This window comes from Mycteria americana, chromosome 10, assembly GCF_035582795.1.
Source record: "Mycteria americana isolate JAX WOST 10 ecotype Jacksonville Zoo and Gardens chromosome 10, USCA_MyAme_1.0, whole genome shotgun sequence".
Classification (NCBI taxonomy): Eukaryota; Metazoa; Chordata; class Aves; order Ciconiiformes; family Ciconiidae; genus Mycteria; species Mycteria americana.
The window spans coordinates 4,329,783-4,345,153 of record NC_134374.1 but is presented as its reverse complement, the minus strand read 5'-3'; the positions used below and the strand labels follow the sequence as shown (position 1 = coordinate 4,345,153).

Genomic DNA, 15,371 nt, shown 5'->3' with positions numbered 1-15,371 from the left:
GCCTGCCTCACATCTAGCCCAGGCTAGCTGCTAAACCTTAAGAGAAAAGAAAAAGGAAAATGAAGGCACACGCAGTGGAAGTCATCATGCCCATACGTATGCCTGCTGGCTAATACCGTTACCTAACTGAAAAGGTAAAAAGTCATGCAGTTTACACTTTGTTTGCTATAGTTCAGATTATGTTAATCCTAAAAAGATAGAATTCAGAGGGAGGGGAGAAAGGTTTATTTGTAATACATGGCAATTTTGCCGGCTCTTGAAGGTTGCATTTCAAGCATAAGTGCATTTCTCCATGCGCTCTGAATGCTTCCCTTTTTAAGGGTATTGGCATGCTTGTGGCAAAAGCAACCAAACCAATTAATTAGGCACATAGTGAAAGATGGCATAGGAAAAAAAAAAAAAATATATAAAGATCAGTCATTTCCATTCTGAAAATCCTTACTCAAAGCCTTGATGTCACAGCGATAAGCTAAGCATGAAAGGTAGCAGACTCCTTCCAGACTCCTTGCATGAGGGGCCCAGCAACACCAGCTGTGAAATGCACACGTAGAAAGCCTCTTATACATAATATATACAACTGTAATCCAGAATAAATAGTACTGTTCTGACTCATAAGTGTATTTCAGCTTGGTTGTTGTTGTTTGTTACGGCTGGAGATGGCTTGCTTTTCATCCCTTCTGTCCCACCCTTGGACACATCGACGAACAGCAACCTGGGAGTCCGGAGTGTCAGCAGTATCCTTTTGTACTCCTTCCGGAAATTCTGGTTAAGAAGCCCATAGATCACACCATTGAGGCAGCTGTTAAAATAGGCCATAAAATAGCTCAGGACAAAAAGCCATTCCGGAATGTGTGGCTGCACTTTTGAAGGATTAATTGAAACAGCAAGGCCAATAAAGTTTAAGGGTCCCCAGCACACAGCAAAAAGGACAAAAACCACAAACATAGTCAAGAAATTCCGGATGTCAGCTGCTCTGAGCTTCTGCTTGCAGTCTTGTCTCACCCGGTGTTTGACTTGAATCACCAAAATCCAGATCCGTAAGTAGCAAAACGTCACGATGGACAGTGGGACGATGAAGTGAACCACCACCACTGTGATGGTGTATGATGTACTCACTGTCTGGGCAAAGGTGCAGGAGTAAATCCGGGGGTCATACTGCAAGGAGCCAACGAAGAAGTTTGGCACAATTGCCACCACTGTGAGTATCCAGGTGAGGCAGAGATAGCAGCAAGTGTTCTTCAGGTTGAAGAGCTTTTCATACCGAAGGCTGTGGCAGATGTAGCAGTAGCGGTTGATTGCGATTGCCGTGATATTGAAAATGGACCCAATGACACTTAAGCCCATCAGGAACCCACTTATCTGGCAGTGAACATTTCCCATGGTCCATCCATTATGGAAAATGGCACTCAAGATCAGAGGATATGGATAAATCGCAACTACAAGGTCTGCAACAGACAAACTGACGACAAAGATGTTGCCTACAAAAAAGGAGAAGAGACCGTGAGAGGTTAGCGTAGGTCCAGATAGACAACTTGCAACTCAGAACTCCTCTTGAGGCCTAACTCTTCTCACGGGCTTCACCTGACTCTCCATTTGGAATTTGAAGCCCTAGAAAGTAAGACTTTGCTCTACTAGTGACAGCAATGGAGAGTAACTAGGCATGATTAACCTGCATATTCTTTCTTAAGAAAATTCTAACCTGGAAGCCTTACCCTTAACTCAGCTATAGCTGTGGGTCAGGTTCCTCTGAGCTGGGTAGGAGAGAAGGATTTTGCTGTCCTTGTTAGTCAGCCAGCACGACTGTAGTCACCAGACAGCCACCGAGCATTCGCTGTCCTGCAGAGAACTTCATTCCTTTAAATACTATATAGGACACAATACTTTCTACAACATCACATAGTGACACTTTACATAAGCTCTGTCCATCATGGGCCAAAGAACTGGGGCAGGCAGGTTAAGTTTTCAGTGGTTTATTCATTGCACTGACAGCAGCTGCATGTGAACAGGTATACTTTCACCAGAATTTCTGCAGTGTTCACGCTAAGCAGCGTGTGTTCTTCCAGGAGCCATGGTGCAGCCAGCCTTTATGTGCTTATCTTATTTAGTACGTTTTCCTGTTCCTTTAATATTAAAGTTGTCCAATGCAATAAGGAAGGTCAATCACTCCTACACTGTCGGCCTGGGCAGAGAATATGATTAATAAGCTGCTGTCAGCCATCTCTGCAGAATATATGCTGCAGGTTGTCCATTTAGACTATAAAACGAAGAGAGTCGAGAGTCTGTGCAAATATGAAATAATTTAAGCCTTGCTGGACTGAAAACGGCACATTGCGTTGGACAACACCTGTCAGCTCCACTGCGTGGAGCAGCCTCCAATGACCCGGGCAGCCAGTGACTTCCTAACAGCAGTTACTGCTCATTTTATGAGTCGGGTGTATTCTTAGGTAGGCAAAAAGCCTTTCTGTTCAGTTTGCCAGTCAGCATAGAGGAGTGCATTAAGAAATGGACCTTGAGGTCTTTCGGGAGCTGGCGTAACTACAGGACCGGCTATGATGTTGAAAAGGACGTCTGTCAAAATTGAGGTTTTTGATGCCTAGACAAATTGTCATTTCAGGAGGAGCTCAACAATGCAGTTACAGGACAGCACACTAGAAAAACAGAGTTGTTTTTCCTAACTCTACTACCTTCAGGTATATCTGCAGTGGCAGGAAGGAAAATATTACTAGTGTATCAGTAGAGGCTATGTTTAACACATTTAAGGTGTTAACACCTATGCCCCTATGTGTTACAGGCAACATCCCAGGCCACTGATCACACCTGCACCTTCTCTTCAAACCCTCATATCCTGCTGTCTCCCAGATTATATGAAAAAAACACTAAAAAGAGGTCATCTTCTGTAGTATCCATGAAGGGACTCTCTGAGATCTCAGTTCAGCTAGGTCACTGGTTCAGTATTTGGAAAATACACCCAAGGGCTGGCAGAAATCACGGCGGCCGCATTGCCATTGCAGTTGGCTCATGCCATGTTTGTTGCCAACAAAAACTATCAGGACAAGTCAACAGTTCATATCAGGCAGCAGAGTCCACTTCACGCTGACTGGAAAACAGTCCAGAGGTGAGAACAGCCCACGGCAGCGTGGAGCTGAGACAGCTGACACGAAGCGTCGTTTTAAAATAAACATTAGCAGAGGTCATGTGAAGTGCTGAAATCTTTTTAGAGAGAGATTTCACATAGGCAGGTTTACCACACAGCACACAACTTCTGTGGCTGCTGTGCCTCGGTGCTGCTTTTTTGCTGATTAATATCTTACTTAGAGCTTTTTAAAATGCAGTCACCGAACCTGGTCCCCATATAATGAACTCTATTTATGCCTGCTGTCAAGGGCAGAACCACCTGTGGTCAGGCTTAGTGCTCACACAGGCACCCTAGAGAGGGAATGCTCTTCTGCAGCAAAACTTTTATTCCTTCCATCAAAAGTATGCCACTTCAACAAAAACCAAAATGTGTCCCCAGCACCAGAAAACCTTTTGGAAAGGTTTTCCAGAACAATTTTCAAGACAGCAAAATAGAGACAGAGAGGTATCAGCAACCCAATTTAGGAGACTTCCAGAGGATGCTGGAGACAGACTCCACTGATGGGACCACAACCCTCCCTCTTCACTGGACCTGTCCCACTTGGATACACATCTCTATATGCAGGCGGTCAGAGAGCAAGCCTCTGCATTTGCTGGGGATGAAAGACAGCCACATTCAACACCCTGTTCTGAAGCAGGTGTCCTGGTTTCGGCTGGGATAGATCAGGCAAAGCAGAACAAAGCGGGATATTCCCTACTTAAGTCAGCACATCAGTGGATTTAATCCAAAGCTTAGCAAAATCATAGGGAAAATTATTAGCCTCACATCACTGCCAGCTGCTGGGAGAAATGAGCAGTCTCTGTCAGCCTTTCTTCACTAACTTGAATATCTGGGAGGAAGTAAAAATATAGAGGGAAAAAAATCCATTAAAATAATATTCACAGGATGGACTGAGTAGCTTGGATTCAACCCAAGAGCACAGTATTGTGTGTATTATTTTGACACCACTTCATTGCGTGTTGCTCCAGCAGGGAGAAAATGAGATGGTTTTATCAAGACATGAATTAATAATCTCCTCCTTTACTTGGAGAGCAAACCTGCCATCCTCTGCTCTGTGCTTTCAACTTGCAGTCTTGGCTCTCCTATCAGCCAGAAAGCCTATCACCCCACCAAGGTGTCAGGTCCCTGAAAATATGGTCAGAAAGGTTCACTCAGTGCTATTTCACAGAAACGAAGCCATCTTCCATTTTATTTGGCAATGTGGTCAACTTCATATTCTTCTTCTGGTGAGATGAACATGAAGGTCAGACCCATACAATGGGCACCTGCCAGTCAGTCCTGAAAATCAGTGCATTTTTAACGACTGAGTACTGAAAAGAGGGGGCACATCGTATGCCCCCAAAGCAGAACACGCCCTTCAGAGACCGTATAAAGGTCTCTTACACTCACATTCCTTGCTGAAATATTACAGAACTATGTTTGCTTCAGGTTAACAAGATACAGATGCTCAATGCAGCCTGAAGTTAACACCGTTATCTGTACACCTAGCGGAAGTGGCTGCTGGCTAATAAGAGTTACTTGAGTTAAACACTAGTCTGTTGAATAACAACAGGCTGGTTTTGAAAACTGCTTTAGCCTCACAATCCCTGGTTTGCTATGAGACCACCGTGTGCTGGGCCCTGCAGCCAAAGGCTCGTGTCCTTGTCCTCTGTAGTATGAGATCAGACCCTCACTCCCAAAAGCATTGCAGAATGGGAAGCCATCTAATGTGTGGCTCTTCGGGAAGGTAAAGAGCAGTCTCCTGCCAATGACCTTCACTATACTTTTTTACATTTTTCCACTATAAAACAAAGGAGTCCTGTCCATAAATAATACCAGCAGGACTTTATCTCAAATTTAAAATTATCTGCTTCTGTGACACTATTTTCAGATGTATCTTTCCTCTTTGTGGGCATGTGACTATATTTCCTCGTTAGCTTTCACATTTTCCGTCCTGTTTTTAACTTCTGCTTAGTATAAATCGGTTCGTGTGCCACTGTGCTCTGTCCGCCAGTTATGGAGTCATACGTGAAGAAGCATGAATGGTGGAGAAAGGCAAGTCTGTCACAAGCACACTGGTAATACAGACTTGGCCATCTTTTCAGAGAAACGTTAAATCTTTTTACATTACAGAAGTTCAACACAAAGCTATAGATTATAGAGGTATGATACACTGTTCACGGTGTAATCCATGAATTATTTGGAAAAAAAACCCACAAAACAAACTGAAGCCCAGCAGCAGAGCAGATTATAAGCATGTGCGAGTAATACAAAAGGGAATTCATCCCAGACCATCTTCTGCTCTAGTACTCCTGCCTTTGAGCTCCCCTCCTCCCTCCTATATTCCTATAATCCTGTTTCTGCTCACTCCAACAGCCTGCTCCTGTATTCCAGCAGTTCCCTGGCACTGCCTCTCATTTTGCCTGGATTATCCAACAACACAGGTTATCTGAGGACTTATTGTCAAGTCCTGATGCTAGGAAATGTGGAAATACCACAAGGAGTTCTGCAAATCAATAAACCACATATGTAAAGGTCTTCAATGGCAGGCTGCCTGAACAGCACCTGACTTCCGTACAAAAGGACATCATTCTTCTACAGAGATTAACTGAGCATCGCTGTACAAATGCAAAGGTCATTGGCCTTGCCTGCCTCAAGAGGCTGTTGGAAATCCCTTGGTGCAAAAGCTCCCCTTGCAGACATTTAGCCTCTCCCTGCTGTCCCCACACAGCAGTTGTGGGCTGTGCTTTAGGACACATGGGCTGTGTTTTAGCTATCCTGAACCTAGAGAAGCTGTGTTGAAAGGGGGAAAAAAAAAAAAAAAAAAAAGGACGTAAAATATTTTTCTGAAAATTGGCTATTTTTATAAATCCCAGAATGTCCAAAGCAAGCACCCAAAAGCCTTGTTCTCTGTTACGCATATAAAGGTCTCTTACACTCACATTCCTTGCTGAAATATTACAGAACTATGTTTGCTTCAGGTTAACAAGATACAGATACTCAATGCAGCCTGAAGTTAACACCGTTATCTGTAAACCTAGCGCTGAAATTGAAATGTCTTGAGCAACAGGAGTTGCACCAAAGCAAAGAGACAGTTTTGCAGATCAACTTCTGCTTGCCTGGCAGAGTCCAGCTCCAACTGCGGAGGAAAGAGGGCTTTGCTGTCCAGGTTGCCCCCTCCTACCAGCCATCTTGCAGGCATCTGAGTTGCTTTCGAATAGCTGATGCCCAGCACAGCATTTTGGGGCAAACAAAACCACATGCAACAGCTTCAAGCCCAGCAGGTGAGAAGCTGACCCATGTGCATGATGGACATGAGTGCCATGGGGGCTCACTGCGTGACCCCGCCGTCCCAACCTCTTCCCAGCAGTGAGATCAGATCCCAGTGTCTGTCCGGCTGCAGCCAGAATAACTGACAGTTGTAGAACAGGAGGTGTAAAGACCTATGTTGAGAAAAAATGTGCTAAGATACACAATGACACAATGCTAAAACTTTACTGGGGTGACTGGTATGTTTATGGTGACACCTTACTATTTATGACTTAAAATAAAAAGCACCTTCAACCTTATGTTTGTCTTTTCAGGTTTTATGAAAAACTCAACAGATGCATGTCTACAAGGAGATAAACTGGAATTAAGACTCACATGAACCTCAGAGAGAGAGATATAATAAGGTTCAGTAAACAATTTAACAAGCCGTGACTGTAAAGCAAGCCTCTGATGACCACTTACCGTAACCTAATACTCTCTACTTAACCTTCCAAAGCTTATGCTCACTGCAAAACAGAAACAAAATGTACTGCTTGCCCCAAGCAAAAAGATAAAGTCATAAAAGCTTTATTCAGCATGCAACAAGGCTCTTTATTAGCTTTGATAGCCTCCTTTTCTTGTTTGTTTTTACCTGCCACTCGCTGTGCGTTTGCTTGTATTTCACTAACCTCCAGTCTGCAGCCATGAAGTGCACGCTTGGTTCTGCAAACTAAGTGGCAGTTCACAGAAAATGCTTTCAGACCAATTTTGTTCCTTTTATAATATAAAGATACCATTGAGCGTGTGCAATCATAGTGATCATATACTGCTGTAATTTAGATGGATAATAATACTGCGGCGTTGCGGGATCCTGATCCTGCAGCCCTCACTCTGACAAGCATTTCTTAGAACTCTAAAGGGTCACTCTGGGGAAGACAGTGTTTGCCCCATCAAAGAGCATTAAGAACCATCCTTCTATAGGGGACTACGACCCATGTCACTGCTCCATGTAAGCTCTTGGCTTCCAAGGCACTGTGAACACCGCACACGCAGCAATAAAATGGCACATGAGAAATCCCAGGCTGTTAATTGTTGTCTCTTTTCAGCATTCTGAGAAACACTCATGCATCTGATGTGCCCATACAACAGCCCAGCGTGTACAAATCCATTTTGCCAACTGAAAATGTTTGACAGGGAAACACAAGTGAAAATCAGAGAAACTCTCTCTGAGATCCAAGCAACAGGGGAAAAAAAAAAAAAAATCATCTGTTGTTCAATTCGTTAATCCACAAATTTTAATTGAGGATTTTATTTGTGTATTTACGTAGTCTGTTCAAAGAGAGGAATAAACAAAAGAAAGGAAAAAGCATTCAATCAATTATCTGTTATAATTACTCCACCAGGATTCAGAGGGGGATAAAGCGTGGTTTCCTGCAGTTAAACAGACAATGCAGTTGGGCTGCCAGCTGGCCTCAAATTCTGACTGTGCTGCATAAAACGATACAGAGGGTAATAAACAGACAGGACAGGAGGTATTGCCAGCCCACAGCATCCTTAGGATGTAAGGTTAGAGAACCTGGAAATATCCAATTTAAGGACACCATGAAGGTCCTAGACAAAAGCATAAAACTCCAGAATAATTTAACTTTTTCCTGGAAAAAGCCCTTTTGAAATCTCTCAGCACAATTGCGGAGGCAGAGAACAGCAGTACGCTCTGGGCTACCAGCCGTTACCTGGTTTCCTGGCATCGTGCCCCACGGGAACGCTGTGGGCGCTCAGCGCTGCTCCTTGCCCCGTGCCAGCCCTGCCTCTGCGCAGCAGCAAGGCCAAGGCAGCGCGGGAGGCAGCCTGCAAAGCGAACTCGCAGCCTCCTCCTGCGCCCTTCCACGACCAGACATTTCGGCGTCACTTTGGCATCACGACTGCAAGCTTCGTTAGCCACCTCATCGGTACATCGCCACGGTTGCACGAGAGCTGCCTTTCCCTCTGAACCCGTGAGAAAGACTTGCTTCCAGGAGGAGGAGAAAAACCTCACAGTCTTTACTGAAGTAGAAAGGACCAGCTCCCAAGCACTTCAATTACATTCATTTTATTATGTGCCGTACATGATTTTGGCTCACAGATACAGAAAGGAATTGCTTACGCTGCCAGGTGGAGGACTGGATTACTGAATTTTAGACTTACTTTTAGGTTATGACCTTTTAGCTGTAGTGCTGTCAAAACCACATTTGAGCCATGCCTTCAGCCGCTCTAATTGAATGCAACGAAGGGCAATCGCTTGCAGTGTTTATACCCCAAAGATTCATAACTTTCATTTGGCTAAGGCCGGCCAGATTCAAAGTCATATCTAAGCTCAGAAGGCTGTGGAAATAGGCTGGAAATTAGAGACCAGCCCTGCTCGCATGATTTCATATCTTTCCTTATATCACTCACCATTACTTTGGAAACAATGTCAAGGAGGTGATTTTTCCCTTGGTATGACGCAGATGGTAGCTGGACATTCACTCTCGACTGAACAAAAATTAGTTTAATTACCTCTTCTTCTGGACCTTTACAAAGGGGTTGGCCTTCTTTTGGTCCCAGTGCAACAGCGACTTCCCCATTCTCAGAGTTTCAGATATTTTAAAAACAAAAAGAAGTTTTTAGCCCATCCCAGAGAAACACTGTTTGGAAAGCTTTCCCCTGTTACTCCACATTAATCCTAACATGTCCTGCTCAGCTTAGGTACACCTTCCCGAAAAGATGATCTGCAGATATTATAAAGGAAGGGGAAACGATGTAAAGTTGACATTTTACCTACCTCCAAGAATTTTCAACTTCTTAAAAATACCATTTTCTGTTCATTTATGTGCCTTTTAATGACTTCCTCCTGGGTTTTCCTCCAAGTTCTGACCCTTTGCATGAGGGAAAACCATGATGCTGCAATTCTTCTGGATTTCTAAACTTAGCTCTTGTTAGTGTGATGTTTTTCCTGGATGCAATCGTGGCAACTGGATCTGCTAGTAACGGAGGAGGAATAAGTGGTGGTCTTGATCTGGCTCTTAATATAGACAAAAAAAGGGCTAAAAAGTACCCCTTCTGGTTATGTGCCCCAGACTCCTGTCATTTAACTGTTATATCCATCAAACTCATAGCCCGCAGTAAGGCTATGAGATAGCAAGCCAATCAACTTAAAAACTCAGTTCCTCCCTGTGTCACTTCCACATGCTTGGGGTAAAGATGGGCTTGGAAAGACCGCCTGCCTTCACAGCACATCCCAGCAAGGCTGACGGAGAGCAAGCGGCAGAGGCAGGAGGCCCTTGGGGCTACCCTCCAGTCTGCACCGGGCCAGAGCAAGCCTCAGCACCTCCGCCAGCCCCAGCTGAGCCCGCGTGGCACTGGCTGCACGCCTGACTGCAAGGACAGCACGGCTGATGGCTACCTATTCCCTACGGCGGCTTCTCATGGGAGATGGCGGGTCTTCGGCAAGAGTCTAAACAAAACCTCTCGCAGCCGCAGGAGAGTGAGTCCAGGTACCCAAACTCCCTCTTGACACCCTGGCCACCCTCTGAGTTCCAGCTGTTTACCCTCCTTTTCTGCCTGAAATCCCTGCTGAATGGTACTATGTGATGTTAAGCAGCTGCCTAATTCCCGTCCAGGCTGTGTAGGGAGCGCAGGCTGATGCACTTATGTTTACCCTCACACACTGGCCACACGAGCACAGAGACGAGCTCTACCAGCCCACGTTAACTCCAAGCCCATTATTTATCAACTGGTTTGTAAAGTGCTCTGAAACAGGAAAGGCCCTATATAAACAGAAGTGTGAATTATTGCCAGCATCCATTGAAATGACAAACCAGCAACCATCCTCTCCCAGACCCGGCAGCTGTACCACCACCCTTTGCCATCTGCTACTATTCTAAAATGAAATCTGTGAACTCAGGCTTAATAGACTTGATAATGCTCTTTTGCTATTGGTGCTGGTCAAAGTGCGTTTCTGGCCTGGAAAGGAGCTATGTGCAAGCAACCGATTCCTGGGCAGGTGACAGGCAGAGCATATAGTCAGATCTGAAAACACAGCTGATTTTAGTGATCAGAATCATGCCTGACTGCCCTGGTGAGCCCTGCCGAACCAACACAGCTGAGCCCAGGAACTGGCTCCTGCTCCTCCTTGTGCTTCACCAGCACGGTTTGTCGACTAAACCTTAGTGACAGCACCAGTCACCACCCATGGACCTCCACTGCAAGGAGCAGATCTTCCCCCACCACAACTAACAGCTTGTTTGGGCCTCCCAGCCCTGCAGTCCCAGGGATGAGTGGGGTGGGAGACATTGTTTTTTCCTTGCAACCCTTTTGAATTGTATATGGAAATGATGAAGCTATTAAAAAAAAAAAAATCACCACGCAAAAATGTTTCTATCAGTGAAGGACATTTAGCCTTTAACTCATTCTGGACCAAGTCTTGTCCAACTCTGCTACAGGCAACACATTTGCAGACTGTGGCTGGTCAGCTGGTTAAGCCTTAGGATGGATCAAAGAAGTTTTGTGAGGTGAGGACTGTCCAAGGTGAAGAGGTGGAGACTCAAAGCAGCCAGCTTTCCTATGAAGACTTAAAGGTGCTTTTTATAAGGCTTGTTTGTGCACACACATAGGTTCACTTCTGGGCTGCATTAGATGCTGTTAATACCAAATTCAGATGCCCTTTTCAAGATACACCCTAATATCCTTTTTAAAGATTCAGACTTGAAACATAGTATTGTACAGTACCCAACTTCAGGAGCGAGCAAGTAGAGCTTAGACCATAGAGAAAAAGCTCAGCCTGGTCGCAGGCCAGCACAACACAAAATGCTGCCCCAAATCCAGCCTCACTTTCTAATGGAGGCTCGGGACAGATCTCTAACACATACTGATCCTGGCATCAGTATCACCTCTAGCACTCTGTCCAACAAGAGCAAGAGACTAACATAAAAATGTCAGTTGCCATATAAAGATAGAGGTCATTTTTAGACCAAAAAAAAAAAAATCAACATATGAAATAACTAAGCCTAAATCAGTAATTACAGGAACAGTAACAGAAGAGCTTGAGGTAACAGAACAGAGTTATGTTGGATGTACATGCTAAGACAGAGCAGCCGTGCTCTGAGCGTCCTCGGCTCGCGGATGCAGAGATGGGCTTGTGTGCCCAGAAGAACCTTACCCGCTTTTCCCATTCTGGGTTGGTCTAAGGAGGGCTGTTTCCCTTCCCAGCAAATCTTGCCTCCTCAGGAACTTCATGAATTCCTGTTCTCCACTGCCAAGACAGATTAGTCTGTGCCATACAGACTATTTAGCTGAAATTCCTTTCTCATCTGTTTTCGAGAGGGTAAACAAAGGCCATTCCTTGAACCAGAATCTGATCTCACATAGGCAGGGAAAATCTGAAACAAACCCAGTGCAAGTGGGCTTGTCAGTCTGCTACCTCTGCCAGCTGTCTTGAAAAGCATGAAATTGAAGTTGTACCAGCCTGCACTTTTCTTACAGTATTACAGGACAAATCTTGGGTTTATTACTTCAGAAAAACTGTCCTGCAAGCAGGTCAAAGCCCAAAGAAAGGGGAACGCAGGGAAGAGAGCCATCATGCAGAATGCTGCAGGATGCAGAACTTGCAGGGGGAAAGCAGACTTACTCACAGGCAAATGAATACTGCAGTCTGCCGTAACAGAGCTGCATTTAATTTGCCTTAGCTGTTAAATCTGTCTTCACTGTAATTACACAGCATCCTCCTCCTCTTGCTATAAACAATGCATTGAGTAAACATGCTGAAAACATGGCTAGCAGGATATGGAGGGAAAGCAGGCCTGCTTCTCTCCATCTTTACTCTCCCCTTGGTGCTCCTAGATATTCTCCAGACTTAACATGCTTGGGGCTTTCTGTCTTATGCACCAAGTTTACACCCTGACACCCCAGGATCTAATCAGTCAAAGGCTGGATGCCTTCCTAAACCAAAGCTGGCCTCCTGAAGTCCCTCCCCAATTTGGGCTTGGAGTGAGGAATTCACTGGCCAAGCAAAGACCTTGCTGACCATGACTCGTGGGCAAGGGCCAGCACACCCTGGTCTCAATGGAGGTGTGCTGAGCATATACCAGATTTCTCATAAATGGCCTTTTCACCAATCACTGTAACAAACCAGCTCCTTTCTGCTCATCTTTTCAGCACTGAAAACAGAGGGTCTGCTAGTTAAGTACCAAACTGAAGAGAGGTTACCTAAATGAAGGCTCGGGCGTTACTGCAGTAGCAGGGTGATAATCAGGGTAGGATATTTATTCTGCCTCTGCACAGCAGTTGCCACTAGAGTTAGGAAAAAGAAACATAACTGGGATCCCATTTATCTCCAAGGCGATAGCCTTGTTCTAGGCTACAGCATGGTCCTGGTATGCCTTACAGTGCTGCACTGCAATTGATTGGCTTTTATTCTGATGACCTTAATATATTTTTTCAAACATTTGGTGGCCAATGTTATAAAAGCAGGTTATACAAAAAAAACCATGGGGTAGATTTAGTCCACAGAATTCCTTCCAGCCCACATTTTTTTCTCCTGTGGCCTCACACTGGACCTGGCAATGAAGCAGGTACTGCCACAGTATGCACATGCAGTGAGGATGAGGCTGGAAGAGAAATGGTACCATGAGGGAGAGGAAAGCAGCATATCTGGGGGGAGCTACTTACGTTCCTGTGCATAGTCAGTCCTCCAAACCCAGCATTCAGCCCCATGGCAAGGAAGAAGGCTGAGCTACCTGAATTACTGCTCATCCAGCCTTCACAATCTGCTAAGAGGAGAAGTAATATTCCTCACATTACAGACAGGAAAAGAGAGAGACCCAAGGTTTGATGGCTTCATCACGACTATGTGAACTGTGAGAGAAGTAGTCCATGTAAGTAGGAGAATAGAAAGTAAAAGAAAATCTATTCTGGACCTCCTGGTTCATTCACGACTATTTACTAATCCCATTGGAAATGGAGTGTTACTTTCACCTGGGAATGCTTTAGGGACTCTGATACAATTGCATTGGCAAAAGTCCAATGCAAACAATTAAAGTTGATTCAGTAAGAATAATGATGATACTGGAAAAAATAACCTCAAAAACACAACGCATGCCCTAAAGGACCTTTTCGATTTTCCCAGAAGTGAGTCCAGAAAACAGTCTTTCCCAGAACATCAGCAAAAGCTTCACTTCAAATATTCCACAGGGCTTACAGGACTCGTGTCAAGGCTGGCTACAGGATGGGCAACAAGAAACTATCGATCATATGAGAAACTCGGACTAGGGAGACCCAAATGTATTACTGGGAGACATCTGCTTCTGTTTTTTTCCTAATGACTTATGAAACTTAATTATCTTTGAGGTGCAACATGGGGATATGAAAAGAGAAAAGACATCTTTGCAGTAAAGCGCACAGTAAACATGTTTCGACATGAGCCTGTGTGAACAAATGGTTCAAATCAGTGTGCTCTAACACTGATCTCAATAGGGAGTCTAATGGTGGTTAATATCAAACTGGCTTGAAGGACAATAAGATTTCATGGGACTATGACACCTAAATTTACTGGAGGAACCTCTTGAAGTAAGTAGCCATACTTGTAGGCAGCAATACGCACAGTAAAAGGGAGATCTTGCACTCGTGGAGCATAACTGACGGGGCTGGTAGACACCTCTGCCGTCAACAGCTTCCAGCACAAGAGCATCGCTGGATTGTGCTCTTACACAAACCATGTTTTGCCCTCAGCAAAAAACACCAGAAAGAATAAAAGATGCTGAAAAAAAGGCCATCCATGTAAGCCAAAGAAACTCTGAGGTACTTAGCTCAATTGCCTAATCCTGAAATACCCCCAAGCCCTACTTCCTCTATAGTGATAAGGACAGGCCTACTTTTAGAGTAGTATAATCACCATCAAGTGATGGTGCTTTTATTGTCCCCTTAAACTTTCCCCCCCTTTCCCTTTTTATCTCTATTGAACTTTTCTCAGCAAGAAATAAATCACAGAGATTTCTTCGCTCTGAAACTATTTAACATCCATACCAGGATACTTCAAAGTGGTAACGTGTAACTTGAGCCTTATGACTCCCATTAGAGCCAGGGAGGCTTAGAGAGGGCTGCATGCAACCCTTTAAACGCTAACCCCAAGTGGACCTTTTAAGCCAGCCCGTGGTTGGTAAGGGAGACTCTGCTCCCCCCTTCAGTGTTTGTATGGCCAAGTGTATAGCTAAGAAACCCATCAGGGACAACAGAGCTGGAAGGGACCCTGGGAGGTCAGTTGACCATCCCCCTCAGGCACAGGGTCTCCTCCTAAAAATTACTGACAAGAGGGAGCATTCCTAGATCAAGGACACTGCCCTTATTCAAATCCAAGCTGCCTTCCACCCCCCCTGGCTACAAAAAGAGGTTTTAGACCTGTGCTGGTTGAGCAAGCTCAGAAACAAAGGAATAACTCAACAGCACCTTAAGTCAGCGTGAGACCTCCCCCCAGGCAGGGGCAAAATAGAGGCAGAGCTACGGCTTTTCACACTGCCTTTTGCTCCTGAAGAGCTGGAATTTCTATCAGTTTTAGAGGACACACTTTCATTTGCCATCCTCTCCAAAGACAAGAGAAATGGTCAAGATTCCTAAATTTCTAGAAGAAAAACCTCACTCACTCTATGCAATTTCTGAAAAGCCCTCTTGCCCACTCCTCAACTTTTTTGATCCAATAACAGCATTTTTTAAAGAGCTGTCATTCATTAAGCGTAAGATACTACTTCCTGCCTCCCAGTCTCTTCAGAACCATTTGCAACCCTCCATTTCCTCTCCTTAGTAGGATTCACTGATATTTGTCATTTAACCGCTGAAATCCCATGTTGTTATCTGTCCCCAATGAAGTATTTTTGTTTATCAACAAACTCCAAAGTAACAGAATACTTACAGATGAAATGAAGCATGGGCTTAATACAGAGGCTTCTAGTGAGAAGTCCTTGTATCTAACTGCACACACAAATGTCATACGTTCATCCTG

At 44.6% G+C, this 15,371-nt stretch overlaps 1 protein-coding gene across 1 annotated transcript in view; it reads right to left on the bottom strand.

Moving 5' to 3' along the window:
- Positions 1-501: 501 nt before the first annotated feature.
- GPR50 (G protein-coupled receptor 50) overlaps positions 502-15,371 on the bottom strand; it is a 44,423-nt gene continuing 29,553 nt past the window's right edge. The window contains exon 4 of the mRNA XM_075513072.1: positions 502-1,478. Coding sequence (XP_075369187.1) covers positions 610-1,478 — 869 coding nt within the window. The 3' untranslated portion in view covers positions 502-609. The remainder of the gene's footprint in view (positions 1,479-15,371) is intronic.